Source organism: Cetorhinus maximus, chromosome 30 (genome assembly GCF_964194155.1).
Source record: "Cetorhinus maximus chromosome 30, sCetMax3.hap1.1, whole genome shotgun sequence".
Taxonomy (NCBI): domain Eukaryota; kingdom Metazoa; phylum Chordata; class Chondrichthyes; order Lamniformes; family Cetorhinidae; genus Cetorhinus; species Cetorhinus maximus.
In genome coordinates, this window is record NC_135908.1 from 17913049 (window position 1) to 17928769 (window position 15721).

The window sequence follows — 15721 nt, forward strand, 5'->3', positions numbered from 1 at the left end:
TGTCACTTGTTATTTTCAACAAGAACTGACTGCAGGACACTCTTCCCAGCCTGCTTCACCACAATGCTGACTGCAGGATACTCTTACCAGGCTGCTTCATCGCGATGCTGACTGCAGGGCACTCTTCCCAGACTGCTTCACTGCAATGCTGATTGCAGGACACTCTTCCCAGGCTGCCTCACCACGATGCTGGCTGCAGGACACTCTTCCCAGACTGCTTCATCACGATGCTGACTGCAGGACACTCTTTCCAGCAATGCCAAGTGGAAAGCACAAAGACTCATTACCCAATAGGATGGCGCTTGACTGTCAGCCAAATTGCCACCTTTCTCATTTTCAATATTTTTATAATAAAAACAAAGTGCTGGGAAAACTCAGCAGGTCTAGCAGCATATGTTGAGAGAGAAGCAGAGTTAACATTGAGTCCACTATGACTTCTTCAGAACAGTTCTGAAGAATAGTCATAGTGCACCCAAAACGTTAACTCTGTTTCTCTCTCCACAGGTGCTGCCAGATCTGCTAAGTTTTTCCAGCATTTTCTGTTTCTATTTCGGATTCCTCTCCATTTTGGTGTTCTTCCTTCTCTCCTTCCTTCCCTCAGCACACCCCAGCCGCTGTTTTCGGTGCACAGTGCGTCAACTCCTTACCTTCCAGAATGAGTTCCGAAGAAGAGTCAATTTGGACTCGAAACCTTCGCTCAGCTTCCCTCTCTATAGATGCTGCCAGACCTGTTGAGTCCAGTCTCTCTTTTGCTTTTAATGCCTTTAACTTCCCAGATCCATCGACGGCTCTCGCCTCCTCCTGGCGCGCGGGGCTCGCGCCGGCCAGCCGGCCGTTGGCGCTCTCGCGAGAGCAGCGCGCGGGGCGGGCGGGAGTGGGGGGCGTTGGTGGCTGACGGTTGGAGGGAGGGAGCGAGCGAGAGAGCTGCCTCACAGCCGAGTCTCGAGCAGCGCAAACTACATTGCAGACGTGCGGCTGCAGCAAGCCCGCGGGGGGGACAAGATATATGTATATATATGTATAATATAGAATAGACATAACTTTTTATATGAAAAAAATTTCCACTCATGGTATTTTTTCCTCTCTCTCTCACCCGTTCAACTGGATCTGAACGGAAAGTCTGAAGTTGGAATTTTTTTTTTGGCTTCAACTTTTTCCCTCAGTTCTTTTTCTTTGGAAGAGATTGTTTTTCCCCCACCTTTTTTTTGCCTCTCGAAAGTGTGGGGGTGCAAATCCAGTTGCGTTTTGTTCCTTGCCACCACCACCACCACCAACCCCCTCCCTCCTCTGTCTGCCTCCGGAGCACCGAGACCGGGAGGGAGTCCAGCCCCGACTTACACTATGTGGATACGGTGGCTGCTGAAACTTTCCGTGGGATTTACAACTTTCTTATCTGTTGCGGTGCAGACGGGCGTAGGTGCGGCGGAGCAGAGTCCCAGTGCTGATAAATATAACAATAACAACAACAACAGCAACCAGAAGACTGCAAATAGGTCAAGAAGACGAGGCGGAGCAAGCCAGGATGTACTGAAAGGGTAAATGTTACCGTTACTGATTGGGGCTTATTTTTTTTTATCTGCAAAGCTTATCTTCCTATTTTCCATACTCTGGTCTGTCCATCCCCTCCCCCCAAAAAAAAGAAAAAATTGTATAAAATCAATTATTCAACTTTAGCTAACGACGAGGTGGATATTTTGTTGCTCAACTTAAGCCTGCGTTTTCAGCAGTTAAGTGTACGACGGACGTCAAGGCAGACTTTTTAATTAAAAGCACGATGTTTTTCTTATAAAAAAAGGGACTTGGCGAGTATGTTGCATTAATATTTTTTTATTTAGAAATCAGTGCAATGCTTTGCTGGAAGTGGTTGTTGCCAACGCGTTTTTTTTTCTCCAGCCAAAGTAAAGACATTTTTTCACTGAATTTTAGTTTAAGACTGCATTTCCCCATCGATATATATATATATATATGTATACGCACATATATTAAAAAAAATCTATAGGCTCCTCTGCATTTTGCTCCCTTAAAGCAGCGCAGAGACTCCTCTGGATGTGAAGTTGCAGGGACGTGTAGGTGCAGAAAGAGCCCCCCATCTGTACCTCCGATTCTCGCAAAATATTAACCCGTTAGCAGATTCTGTGAAAGGTTCTGCTAACATTGCATTGCTTTCCATCTGGAACTTATTTGCGTTTTTGAATTCAGGATTCGGTGCCCCAAGTGCTCAGGCTTGAAGCTCGGATGTTCTAAGCAATACGTGAAACTTTTTGTTGTTGTTGTTAAAAGCTTTATCTCTTCCTCCCCTCCCCTCCCCTCCCCAGGGTTGGGACGGATCGGATCTGAGCTATGCTCACAGCGTTGATGCACTTTTACTAACTGGCGAAAGAGGGGGGGAAGTTATTAGTTATGTTGCTGCTTGCTGTAAACATTGCTGTTTCTAGCTACGTTGCTAACATATAGGTTGGGGAAAAAAAGTGTCCCCCCCCCCCCCTGATCAGATGGGGGTTTCTCTCATCTTAGGTCTTCCTTTTGATAACGGTGCAATCCCCCCACTCGGACAGATAATCTATAATCTGCAGAGCGATTTATTTATCGATTGTCGGATGTGTCCGAAATTTCTTGCACTCAGCATTGCTCATGCCGTTAGTAAATGTGAAGGGACCAGACTGCGCTTTGACCCAACCAGTTTTGTCTTCCCCAACACCTGGGGGGGGGGGTCAGGCATTGAAGTTAAAACAAGCGCAATGGGATGGGGGGTGGAAATTCAGCTCAACCGGGCAGGAGTGGACACAGAGCGGCTGGGTTGCGGATTCCTTTGATTGAGTTACGGTCCCTAAAACATCCCTTTAAAATCGGGGAATCAAAAGAACCCCCCCCCCCCCCTCCACTCCCGCCCCTTGTTGGAGCACATCTTCAACAGACGTTTGCAATAGTTCCCTTGTGATGGTTTTGATCCCGGATTCTCCTGATGGCTCCAGTGAAAAGTTGTTTTTATGTACCTCGCATAAGATCGACTATGGTCAAATTCCTTTCATAACTTTCCGTGGGGGGAAAAGTCGTTCTGACCATTTCTTCCAGCATCACAAGTGCTGAAGTTGCCCTTTGACGAAAGCTTTTTTTAAGCTCCAAATGAAGCCACCCCCACTTTATAGTGCGGGACTTGCGCGTAGTAATGTATCGGCTACTAAACCCTTTTGTGCAAGATTGAAACTGATTGCGTCTAAAGAAAGTTGGAGGGAAACACATAGCCCTTGATAACCAGAGTTTTCCATTCAAAAACAGAATTACCTGGAAAAACTCAGCAGGTCTGGCAGCATCGGCGGAGAAGAAATCAGTTAACGTTTCGAGCCTTCATGGCCCTTCGGCAGAACTGAAGCATAGTTAGAAGAAGGGAGAAATATAAATTGGTTATTTTGTGTTCAGAGATGTAGAGCTATGAGAAAAATGTGGAATTAATGGGACAGCTCTTTCAAAGAGCTGGCAGTGCACTGTGGCCGAATGGTCGTCTCATGTGTCCTATAACTTTTATACTCCCTTTATAAAGAAAAACTTGCATTTCTTTAGAGCTCCATCAGGTCTTCAGGCTAACCCAATACATTTCACAGCCAATTAATTACTTTCTGGAAATATTGTTACATATGCAGATGTAGCAGCCAATTTTCACTTTTTAAATTTCAGCAATCAGCAAGTGAAAAGAATGGCTGGAATAATGTTGGTGAGGACACCAGAATAATCCTCTTGTTTAAATACACCCACATGACTCAGCAGATGGGGCAGCATCTGCACAAGCCTCCAGCCCTTGCAGCTGGAGTATGCTTTGAATACCACCCTAAGAAGCAAGAGTGCTACCAACAGATCCAAACTGTCAATAAATGAAGAATTTTCTGATAAGAGCTGTGGCTGTGATTTCCCATATGCACAGTCTATGGGCACATTATAAATGCAAGTCTTTTTTTAGTGTTTTTCAAGACCGCTGGATGTCTCAAAGCACTCTTCAGCCAATGAAGTATTTTTGAAGTGAGGTCACTGTTGTAGGAAACGAGGCAGCCAAGTTGCGCGCACAATCTGCCACAAACAGCAATGTGATATTGACCAGATATTCTGTTTTTGTGATGTTGATTGAGGGATAGATATTGGCCAGGTCACTGGGAATAACTCCCCTGCCCTAAGTAGTACCATGGGATCTTTTGCATCCACCTAAGCAGGAAGATGGAGCCTCTGTCAATGCAGTGCTCCCCCAGTACTGCACTGTAGTATCATCCTTGACTTCTATGCTCAATCCTTGGAGTGGGAACTTGAGGGCAAGAGTGCTACCAGCTGAGCCATGGCTGATACACAAGTGGTGCATGTTTTGAAAATAAACCCTTAAATATTCAATGCATTTGAGGAACATGCTTTATTTTTATATAATGATTAACTCTTTAAAATATATTTGGTATTTCATTGTATGCAATCCTAATACTGTTACTAGTAATAAGCTATAAATTCGCAGATCATCCATGTTGTAATCTTTATATAGCTCCTGCTTCTATCAAAATTGTCTAGGAAAATCAATTAATAGTCCGAAGTAAGCCCAAATATTTGAGTCTGGGAATCTTTAACATTTAGTTTATCTATTTTGCAAAACTGTGATATGGCACTGTGCTCATTGACCATTGGTTTGTGTTTTAAAGCCTTGCCTAAAATTTTACAAACATAAAATATGGAAGAATCTGTTTTTAACCTTGAATATGTATTGAACCTCCCACATAATTTAGTACAAAAATCTAACTGATGATGTTTGCACCAGTATTAATTAACTTTAATAAAAAGACAAATTTTAAGACTTTTTATGTTCATGCTCTGAAACTTATTTCAATAGCAGTTTTTCAGTCTGCATTCAGCTTTTTTGGGAAACTGTTTATTTAGATTATACAGATTTTTTTACCCTACAAGATGTTTTTAACCCAACAACACTGCCTACCATATTATTTAGGAGTCTGGTCAAAAACAGAAATTGCAATTGAGTTGGATCTTGTATTTTCTTTCATGTTTTGAAGTTTAGGTGTGTTGTTTTCCTGAACAGTCATGCCCTATTAGGGTGCTTTGCGTTCGTGTTTTCATTATAAGTGCATGGCAGTTAACTGCATCGACCTCTACACAACCCATTTCTTCATACCATTACAACTATGACCTCCTTCTGTGACTTGGTAAGGAGGTAGAACCAGATAGAAAGTGATGATGAATGAATGTAATAAAATTCCTTGGTCAGAAATTTTCCAAGGCATTGGTCTCCTACGTGTACTTGTCAAAACTTAGGTAATGCCACTTTTATATTTAATCTGAGTTAGCCTAAAAAATTATGATGATACAATTTGTGTTTAGGGCATGCCTAGAAGTATTGATGTAAACATCAACATAAAGATAAAGCATTTATCTTTTGAAAACATAAAAGTATTTTTATTTCAGAATAAATGTGTTTAACTGATTTACTTTTTTTTAGGCCAAATGTTTGTGGATCACGTTTCCATTCATACTGCTGTCCAGGATGGAAAACATTACCTGGTGGAAACCAATGCATTGTCCGTAAGTGAGCGAAATGGGAAGTGGGGTGGCAGTTAGTTGTAAAGTAATGCCAGAGATCAAGCAACTTTATAAAGGTGGGAGTATTAATGGAGAAGAAAAGATTGTTGAACTTTTCATTTCTACTTTTTATTTCTATCTTGTATTTTGTAATTTAAAGAAAACACATTCCAATTAAAATATACCTTTTCCTCATTTCAGCAATTTGCAGGAACTCATGTGGTGATGGGTTTTGTTCACGGCCAAACATATGCACATGCCCGAACGGTCAGATAGCACCAACTTGTGGTTCAAAATCAGGTGAGTGAAATATATTTGTTTATGAAACAATTATGTTCTTTTTTTGAGGATATAACTAGTAGGGTTGATAAAGGGGGACCAGTTGATGTAGTATACTTGAATTTCCAAAAGCTATTTGACAAGGTACCACACAAAAGGTTAAGGGCTTATGGAGTTGGGAGTAATATATTAGCATTGATGGAAGATTGGTTAACAGACAAGAAGCAGGTTGGGATAAACAAGTTGGCAGGCTGTGATTAGTGGTGTGCCTAAGGAATCAGTACTGGAGCCTCAGGTATTTGCAATCTATATTAATGTCTTAGAAAGACCAAGAATAAAGTTTGCTAATGATAAAAAAGGCCAGGTGGCAATGTAAACTGTGAAGACACCAAGAGGCTGCAAAGTGACAGGTTAAATGAATGGGCAACAAGGTAACAGATGGGAGAGTGAGGTTATTCACTTTGTAGTAAGGATAGAAAAGCAGAATATTTTTTGCAAGACACGAAACTTGTAAATTTTGTTTTTTTACATGCATTTGTTCATGGGATGGTGGCATTGCTGGCCAGGCCAACATTTATTGCCCATCCCTAAATGCCCTTGAGAGCTGAATGGCTTGTTAGGCCATTTCAGAGGGCATTTAAGAGTCAACCATTGCTGTGGGACTGGAGTCACAAACCAGGTAAGGATGGCAGATTTCCTTCTCAATGGATTTTTACGACAATCATCATCATTCAACTTTTAATTCCAAATTTTTTTTATTGAATTCAAATTTCACCACCTGCCATGGTGGGATTTGAACCCATGTCCCCAGAGCATTACCGTGGGTTTCTGGATTACTAGTCCAGTGAGAATTCCACTATGCCACCGCCTCCACATTCAGAGGGACTTGGGCGTACTCGTAGAGGGAATACAAAGTTAACATGTTGGCACAGCAAACAATTAGGAAAGCAAATGGCACGTTGGATTTTATTGCAAGGTGATGCAGCACAGGAATAAGGAAGACAATGATACAGTTATATAGCGCTTTGTTAGGTGAAACCACATCTGGAGTACTGTGTTCAGTTTTGGTGTCTACCGAAAGAAAGCTATACCTGCCTTGGTGACAATACGCTGAAGGTTAACTCAATTTGTTCCTTGGATGAGAGTGTTTTCCTATGTTGAAAGGCTGAGTAAACTATCTGGAACTTAGAAGAATGTGAGGTGATCTCATTGAAACACTCAAGATTCTTGAGGGGCTTGACAGGGTAGACACTGTGAGGTTGTTTTCCCAGGTTGGGGAAATCTAAAACACAGGGGCATCGTCTCAGGATAAGAGGTCAATCATTTAGGACTGAGATTAAGAGAAATTTCTGTTGCAAGGGTTAGTTCAGTACGTCTCGGCAAGAAGTTTGGAGGCTTGTAAGGTTGAACAGTAGTGCTTATTAGTAACACATAACCAAATACATATATACAAGGTATAGTACAGACTATGAGCTAACTCAATGCTTACTTCTGCACAGGTCTCTGCATACTGTTTTTGACTGCCCCAGATCCCTTGTCATGTGACCCTTTACACTGTGAGTGGCACTGTGCTCCAGTCCCACATTAACCCTTGCTATGCCAAATGCCCTTCTACTACACCCCCCCACCCCCCCCAAGTCTTTACCCAACATATTTATGGTGCAACCTTTCTTCACATATTACCCCTTCTCCCCATTTCCTCCCCCGAGTCAAAACCTCTGGCTTCATAAATTCAGACAGTCTGGAGACTTGACAATTCTCCCACATCTTGTTCTGGTCATATTTGGAGGAATGGTCATCTTAGTTGCTTTGGGCAAGCTTTGTTGGCTTGGAATTAAAATCATAGTATTCTGTGTTTCTGGCATTTGGTTGTCTCCATCTGTTTCGTTTATATGCATAATAGGAGTCTTGCTTTGAGGGATGAGGAGCAGATGCCTTCTGTTCTGCCTCATCATGCTTCCGGGGTATGTATCAGGTATGACCTTGGTTGATCATCATCTCTCCAGATAATGATGCTCTCTGTTTCAAGATCCTGATCCACACCTTGTCACCTTTGTGTAACTGGGGCAGGTTTCTAGTGCAGTAACTCCTATTCTAGGCGGAAGCCTCTATCTGTGTGTAGGACTGTTCTCAATCCTGAATCTTCTAGTAGTCCTTGACTGTCAACCCTGGGATTAATTTCATTGGCAGCATTGGGAGTTCAGTCTGAAGTTTTCTGCCCATCAAGTGTTCTGACAGGACCAATCCACATTGCAGTAGGGTGGATCTGTATGTTAAAAGTGGCATTGGGAAGTCTTTGTTTTCTTCTTAAAAGGATTTTAATGGGGTGGACCATTAGATTGCGTATACCTTGGAGAATTCGTAAGGTGTTGAGTGCCTTAACTGATAGGAAATTGAGTGAAGCATTTGTTTGCAAATTGTTATCGGACACCACCTGGTCCAAGATACCATAGCTTGCAAATACTTCCTTTAAGGACCTAACAAGTGCCTCTGTGGCTGTTATGTGTAACAGCTTCACTTCGATTCGTTGGGAGAAGTAATCAACCATGATGAGGAAGGGCCTGCCATTATGCACTAATAAACCCTTTCCAACCATTCCCACGGCCTGCTAGGGAACTGTATGGGGATAAGAGGCTCCCTCTGGTCAGGCTTGTGCAGCGTGCACATCTGGCAGTTTGAGATTATTTCTTCAATTTCCCTTAATATTCCCAGCCACCACACTGCAGACTGGGCCCATGCTCTGAACCTTGCAATGCCCAGATGGCCTTGGTGAATTTGTTGGAGAATCTCTGGCCAAAGGGATACTGGAATGACCAACCGCTCTTTATATATTAGCAGGAAGGTCGACTGTTGTCCTGGACAGTGTGCCTGCTGTCATTTCCCTTGAACATACACAGTATCATATGCAAAACACACGAGACACAAGCGGAACCTCTGAATTCTGAGAGGGGGGAAGCATCTTTGCAAGTTCCTTCTTGTCAAACAGTGAGACCAATCGTTCATGACCCGTTTGGATGATGACTTTCAGGCCAACAATGTAGTCACGGAACTTTTCACTAGCCCATGTGACTGTGAGAGCTTTCTTTTCAATAACAGTGTATCATAACTCTGTGTCTGACAGTCTTTTAGGTGCATAATATACTGGTCCAGTTGCTCCTGGAGTAAAATTGCCGCTAGGCCTGCAGAGGAAGCATTTGCTGCTATTGTAGTGGGCAGGGATGGGTTGTAATGAACCAAGATATCAGGTGAGAGCAGCATGTCTTTGATGTGACTGAATGCTTGCTTTTTGTGTGCATCCCAACATCACACCTGGCCTTTCTTGAGAAGGTGCCACAGTGGCTCTGAGTTCTGCACCAGGTTGGGCAGAAATTTCACACAACTGGTTTATCGTGCCCAGGGATCTTTGAAGATTTGGAATAGATGGTGGTGTTGGTAACTCGCTGATTGCCTTTGTTTTGTGTGGGTCAGCCAAGTTGCCTTCGCTGCTCATGATATGTCCTAAGAACCGAATAGAGGTCTTGGAGAACTTGTTCTCGTTCAGTGTCAGCCCTGCTACCTGCAAGCATTCTAAGACAGCCGTGAGCCTCCTGTTGTGTTCCTCAATGGTCGTACAGTGAATCAAAACATCATCCATGTGGCAGATAACACCCTCCAGGCCTTGAAAGATGGCCAACATTGTGTATTTGAAAAACCTCAGGCGTCATGGTAATACCAAAGTGCAAGAGGTTGAAACAGAATCTGCCAAATGGGGTGATAAACGTCAGCAACCTGGATGTCTCGTCTCGTGGAAGTTGCCAGAAGTTGCTCTAGGCATCAAGCTTTGAAAACACTTTGCTTTTGGAGAGCTTGATCAGGCTGTCATCCATCAAGGACATTGGGTGGACTTCACTCACATGTGCCTTGTTGAGTTGTGTTAGGTCGACAAAGATGTGAATGGATCCGTTTGGCTTTGGAACTGGAACCATCCCGGAACACCATTATGTCAGCTGAATGACCAGGCAGATGACCCCCATTTTGATCATCCAGTCCAGTTGTTGCTGGACTTGCTTCATAAGTGGATATGGTATTTTCCATTGTGTGAACAGGCACACAGGCTTGGCATCATCTCTCATTGTAAAACTATGCAGTCTTCATCACCCCAATCCAGTGAAAAGTTTTTGGAAACTCTTTCTTAAAATTGGAACCAGACCCTTGCTGGTTAACCTTGTCAGTTTTCTAAAGGAGGTTGAGGTTGACACAGGCTTTCATGCTGAAGAGAGAAAATTCTTGGATAAAAGCCAGAATTTGCGGATGCTGGAAATCTGAAACAAAAACAGAAAATGCTGGAAAAACTCAGCAGGTCTAGCAGCATCTGTGGAGAGAGAAACAGAGTTAATGTTTCGAGTTTGTATGACCCTTCTTCAGAGCTCTGAAGAAGGGTCACAGGGACTCAAAACGGTAACTCTGTTTCTCTCTACACAGATGCTGCTAGACCTGCAGAGAAAGTTCTTGATTGTGAAGTACAAATAATGTCTCCCTTTTTAGTTTGCTTTTGTATCGAGTATGGCTTGCAACATACCTTTAAGGGGAGCTTAATGTGTCGTGGTCTGTACAAAAGTGTTATGGGTGGTATCAGGCGCTGCTTCACCAGCCGTGGTTCCTTATCCAAGAGGATATTAACACTGGCTCCAGTGCCTAATTTGAAATTGGCGAGGTAGCCGTTTAGAGATATCAACATTCCAAAAGGAGAATCCAGGATTCTTGATCTTGCCGAAGAAGTACGGATGGACTTCTTCCTAGTGTGGTACCTCAATCTTGTGGACTGATTTGGGATCCTCCGCAGGTCTCGATGTCTTAGACTTGCACATCTTACCAAAGTGTGTGAGCCGGTTGCAGTTGAAACACTGCACAGAGATTGCTGGACGTTGCTCTCACCCGTGAGGTCTTTTGGCTCCATGGCACTGAAATGGTCACCTGCCATCGTGTGGTCTGTTTGGGTATTACCTTCCTTGGCCTGGAATCTCCTGCCCTTTTGTTGCTTTGTGAGCTGGACAGTTGGGATTACCCTATACCATGGCTTGATCTCATCATGAAAAATAGCCTGGTGTTGGCAAGTTTCAGACTGCCTGACTAGTTGGCTGGCCTTTTCTAGAGCCAGCTCTTCTTTTACCTGTAGTATGTGCGAAAGGGCGTTATCAGCTACTCTGACTACTAATTCGGTCTTGTATGAGCTCTGATTTAAGGTTGCCATAAGCACAGCCTTCAGTCAACCTGTATAATTCGTTTATGAAAGAGTCAGAGTTTTCTAAGCTGTTGGACTCGCTTGTTGAACTTGGCTCGCTCTATAATTTCATTACTTCCCAAATTAAAGTAGGTATCGAAGGATTTCAGAACATCTTCAAATTTATCTGAAGATTCATTTATTCCTTGCCTTGCAATGATGTCATTGCTATCGGACCTACTGTGTATCACTTGTTCAGCCTCGTCTTGAAGCTGTCGTCTATCTTGAAAATCGTTTTAGCCGAAGCCCCCAAATCTGTGCTTGGTCTGGCCCTTGTATCAGCCCAAATTGATCTGGTAGGATTGATTTATTATCCATGGTTGCCTTTCAGCTCAGGGGAGTACAGCTTTAAATGCTGTTTCACTTTTAAAGATGGCACTGCAGTAAATGTTTTCTCAATGCTTCTTTCCGCATTTGTTGGGTTTTGGTGGGCTGCCATGGCGATCGCAGACCCGACCTCAAAGGGATTGATTTCTTGCAGTGGATTTTTTAATCAAAGATTTAGGCCTTTGAGAACATTTTTGGACTATGCTAGGGCAATTAAAAGGTGATTCCCAGCTTTGGCTAAGCTTTTAAAACTTGATTTATTTTCAACGGAGCTCGGTTGCCACGTGGTATGGCACTGTCTCTGAACCTGAGCTGGCCACAGTGATGAATGAAATAGACTGCTGTGACTGATTAATGGCCTGAAGACTCTGAAAGGCTAGTTCAGCCTTATAACTAAATTTTTGCTCACCCTTGCTAGGTCCTTTGACTCTGCAAATGATGGGGATTAACAATGGACCTCCAGGTGCTCCGGTGAAGCCCTTTACCTGCACAGTGGATTTTTCTTCTGCCCTTCAGCCTCCACATCTGCAATGAAGTTTCTTTTTAGGTGATCTCCAGCTGTCTCTTCTATTCAGTCAGGTCAAGATGCTGTTCCTTTAGTTTTTCAGACTCCGGGGTCTTTCACCAGCTTCTCTGGTTCTGGGTTTGTTCATGAACTGCCACCATATTGTAAGGGTTTGTTCAGTAGGTCTCAGGAAGAGGTTCAGAAGCTTGTAAGGTTGAACAGTAGTGTTTATTGGTAAAACATTGCTATTTATACAAATACAAAATATAGCCCAGGCTATGAGCTAACTCCATGCTTGCTTCTACACGGGTCTCTGCATACTCTCTGACTGCTCTGGGTCCCTTGTCATGTGAGCCTTTACATCACATCATGGGTGGTACTGTTCTCCAGTCCCACATTAACCCTTGCTATGCTAAATACCCTGCTACTACAATTTCTTCACTGAGTATTGTGAATCTTAGCAACAAATTCTGGCTGTGCCAGTGGCACTCACTTCTCATGAAAGAATAAAAAATATTTAACAATGGAGCGTCCACAGCCCTCCAAGACAGACAATTCCAAGATTCCTCTGAGTGAAGAAATTTCTCCTCATCTCTGAATGACGCTTTATTCTGACACTGTGCTCCTGTGATCTAGATTCCCCAGCCATGGGAAACAACTTCTGTCAAGCCCCTTCAGAATCTTCTATGTTTCACTAAAAACACCTATCATTCTTCTAAACTCAAGAGTATAGTCCTAGTTTACTTAGCCCTTCATCATAGGAAAAGCCTCTCAATCCAGGAATGAATTGAGTTAGCCTCAAACATCACCTTGTAATAAAGGCCAACATTTGCCTTCTGAATTGCTTGCTGTACCTGCATGGTAACTTTGTGTTCTTTTTGCAAGTTTGCTATATTAAAAGATAACTATGTAAATGCGAGTTGTTGTTATGCATACCTTGTGAAATTAATTGGTAATCTCAATCAGTTCCTGGTGAGCATTGGGCAAGGAACAAAAAGCTGCCTCTTGTCTATAATAATATTAGTTTTTGTCTGTCTGGACAGTTTTGATTGGCCTGTTTAAGGGCCGTATCTTGTGGGTTAATTTGGTGTGTGGAGCTTGGCGCAGGCAGAGGCATGTAGGATGTGCAAGAGGACTGGAGGTGTGATGTATTTGTGAATGCCATAATTGGTCTGCTGTTGTTGTTCTCATGCAAAGATGGATTCTGTGTCCACGTGTGTGAGGCGGTGTGGATTCTCAATGATGGTTATTAAGGTTGGTTGTTTTTTTGTTTTGAAAGTTGGGCCAGGAATCACCAAGAATTGCCAGGATTTGTCCTTTCCTCTCCTACTTCTGGAGGTGTTAATATATGGTAGCTGAGAGTTGAGAATGGGGATGGGATGCCAGGAGTGGGTTGGCATTTGTGGGATGTGGATGACATGGAAGGGGTGGCTGAGATGATGGAATTGGCTAAGTCTGGCAAGATGTGGGGTCCGTTATTTGATACAACTTATTACTCGAAAGCTATTCTTTGTGAAGATTCGCTTATTTTGAATAAAAAAAGTTTTAAAAGCTGTCATGTGAATTACAAGTATACATCAGCATTGATTGTATAGATGAAGAAGTTGATATCTTCTGATACCTTCACCGTCATGGGACCAAAATCCTGGAACTCCCTTTCCAACAGTACCGTAGGTGTAGCTGGGTCAGATGGACTGCAGCAGTTCATGAAGATGTCTCACCACCATCTTCTCAAGGGCAGTTAGAGATGGGCAGCTAATGCTGACCTAGCAAGTGACACCTACATCCCATAAAAGAATAGTTTTTAGAAAATCGGTCTATATTCTTCAGACCTTCTACACAGCCTAATTTCAATGGACATGTCACCGCAGAAACTTAGACTGAAGGAAGGAGCAATTATAATGTTGCAATGAAACTTGAATCCTAAACAAAGATTTTGTCATGGAGCAAGATTGGTAGATAGGAAGCTGTTTTCTTTGACCGATGCTGAAATTATAACAAGCAGATTTCAAGGAAGTAGAATGTTGATTTCTCAAATAATATTGAACATCTTCAATTCAGGAGCGAAACAGTTCCCAAGTAGACTTTTATATTTGATGACAACAAACAAATCACAGGGCCAGACTCTTGACAAAATTTGTATTTGTATTCCTAGGACTATTTTTGCACATGAGCAGCATTATGTTGTTTTTTCCAAAGCGTTATTCTGTTAAAGTCTTAGAAACTCTATATTTAAAGAAGTGCTGTTACAATGAGGATACTAATTTGACTGCAAATATTTTATGGGTTTCGGCTAGTTTATCAATAATTAACAATTTCACTTGAGGTCACAGAATGAAAATTAAAAAGTATTCATACAAGTGTGGTCAAGAGTCCTTCTCTTGAGGGTGGGAACTAAAGCATATTATAGGGAGATTTCTTCTGTGCATTATGTGTTGCAAAATCTTTGTAAGTAGTTTGCGATTTGCTTATACATTATGTAAATACTGGAATAGAGTGGAGGAAACTTGTGTGTGTAACTGTGCAGTACCTAACCTGAGAGTGCTTGTTGCTGGTATTTAGCGCTCAGAATTTAAAATGCTTTATTTCCCAGCACTGGTGGTCAGCTAGGGTATCAACAATATTAATGAGCACTATCGTTATCCTAGCTGGCCGATCACCAGTCTTTCAATTTTCCTGTGCAGCTGAAATAAGTTCACGCTATAAAGTGTCCTCTTAGTTTTTTAGAATCATCCCTCTGTTGCACAGTTAGTGTAATAATTCTTACTGCAGCGCAAGTCTAGTAACACAATTGTATTTGACATAGTAGTGGGTTTAAAAAAAAACAAGGGTATCTCCAGTTGAGGTTAGTGGTAGTGTTTTTTCTCTCTTCATGATAATTTGGAAAATACATGATTTTTTAAGAGAGCATGCCTTCTCAGCAATTAGAACCAAAAGAAATGTGATTAACCCCAGTATTTCCAATTCCTTTTGACCTTCCTTCTGATAAATTGGAAACATCCAATCAAACAATTTATTCAGAATAGTTTGTGAAGCTACCCTCAATAGAATTAGGACAATAATTTTAGAATGTATCTCTGATTGGTGCTTATGCCTGCAGAATCACTCTGTTGGGCTTCATCAAATCACTCCTTTAGGCCTAACTTGCACAACTGTGGTCAGGAACCCCATTCCCCCTTCCAAACTTGTGGTGATGGGGAGTTGGGAGGAATCTTATTTTGATGCTGTGTTTACTGATGTTCCACGTGAGATTTTGAAAGGACTGCCATCAAGCATCAATTAGGTTAGATGATGCTGTCTCAAGGCATAAACTCTGATATATGATTCCAGTGTGCATTCAGGTTGAGTGTGTGAAGAGAAAAGGAATAATGATTCTGATGTAGAGTTTAAGGTTTGAGAGCTAGGAGAGGTGGCCAAAAACTTGTCAGGAAAGAAGGATTTTGAGAGAGTTTGTAAAAGTGGAGAGCTTAATGGAGCTGTTTAGAGGGAATCCCAGAGAATGGATTGAAGTAACTGAAATCCTGTCATCATTGGCAGGGCATTGATAGAACATGCACATATGTCAGAGTTTGAGGACTGGTGGTATTAGAGAAGGAGCAAGTGTAAGATAGTATGTGGCAGTAAAGGGATTTGACAATTTTGGCAAGAAATTTAAATTCACTGTTTTTGTGGAATGAGAGTAGATCAGTGAAACAGGTGGTGTTGGGCGTGGGTTAAAATGCAAGATTCTTGAGTTTTGTTGGAGTTTATGTAGGGTAGTAGGTGGGAGGCTGCCAAGTAAGATGTTGTAAAAC

The 15721-nt window shown here is 42.3% G+C and overlaps 1 protein-coding gene across 2 annotated transcripts in view; it reads left to right on the forward strand.

Moving 5' to 3' along the window:
- Nucleotides 1–870: 870 nt before the first annotated feature.
- LOC144670111 (fibrillin-1-like) overlaps nucleotides 871–15721 on the forward strand; it is a 580847-nt gene continuing 565996 nt past the window's right edge. For both annotated transcript variants that reach the window (XM_078532542.1, XM_078532544.1), the window contains exons 1-3: nucleotides 871–1535; nucleotides 5477–5559; nucleotides 5758–5856. In XM_078532542.1, coding sequence (XP_078388668.1) covers nucleotides 1342–1535; nucleotides 5477–5559; nucleotides 5758–5856 — 376 coding nt within the window. In that variant the 5' untranslated portion in view covers nucleotides 871–1341. The remainder of the gene's footprint in view (nucleotides 1536–5476; nucleotides 5560–5757; nucleotides 5857–15721) is intronic.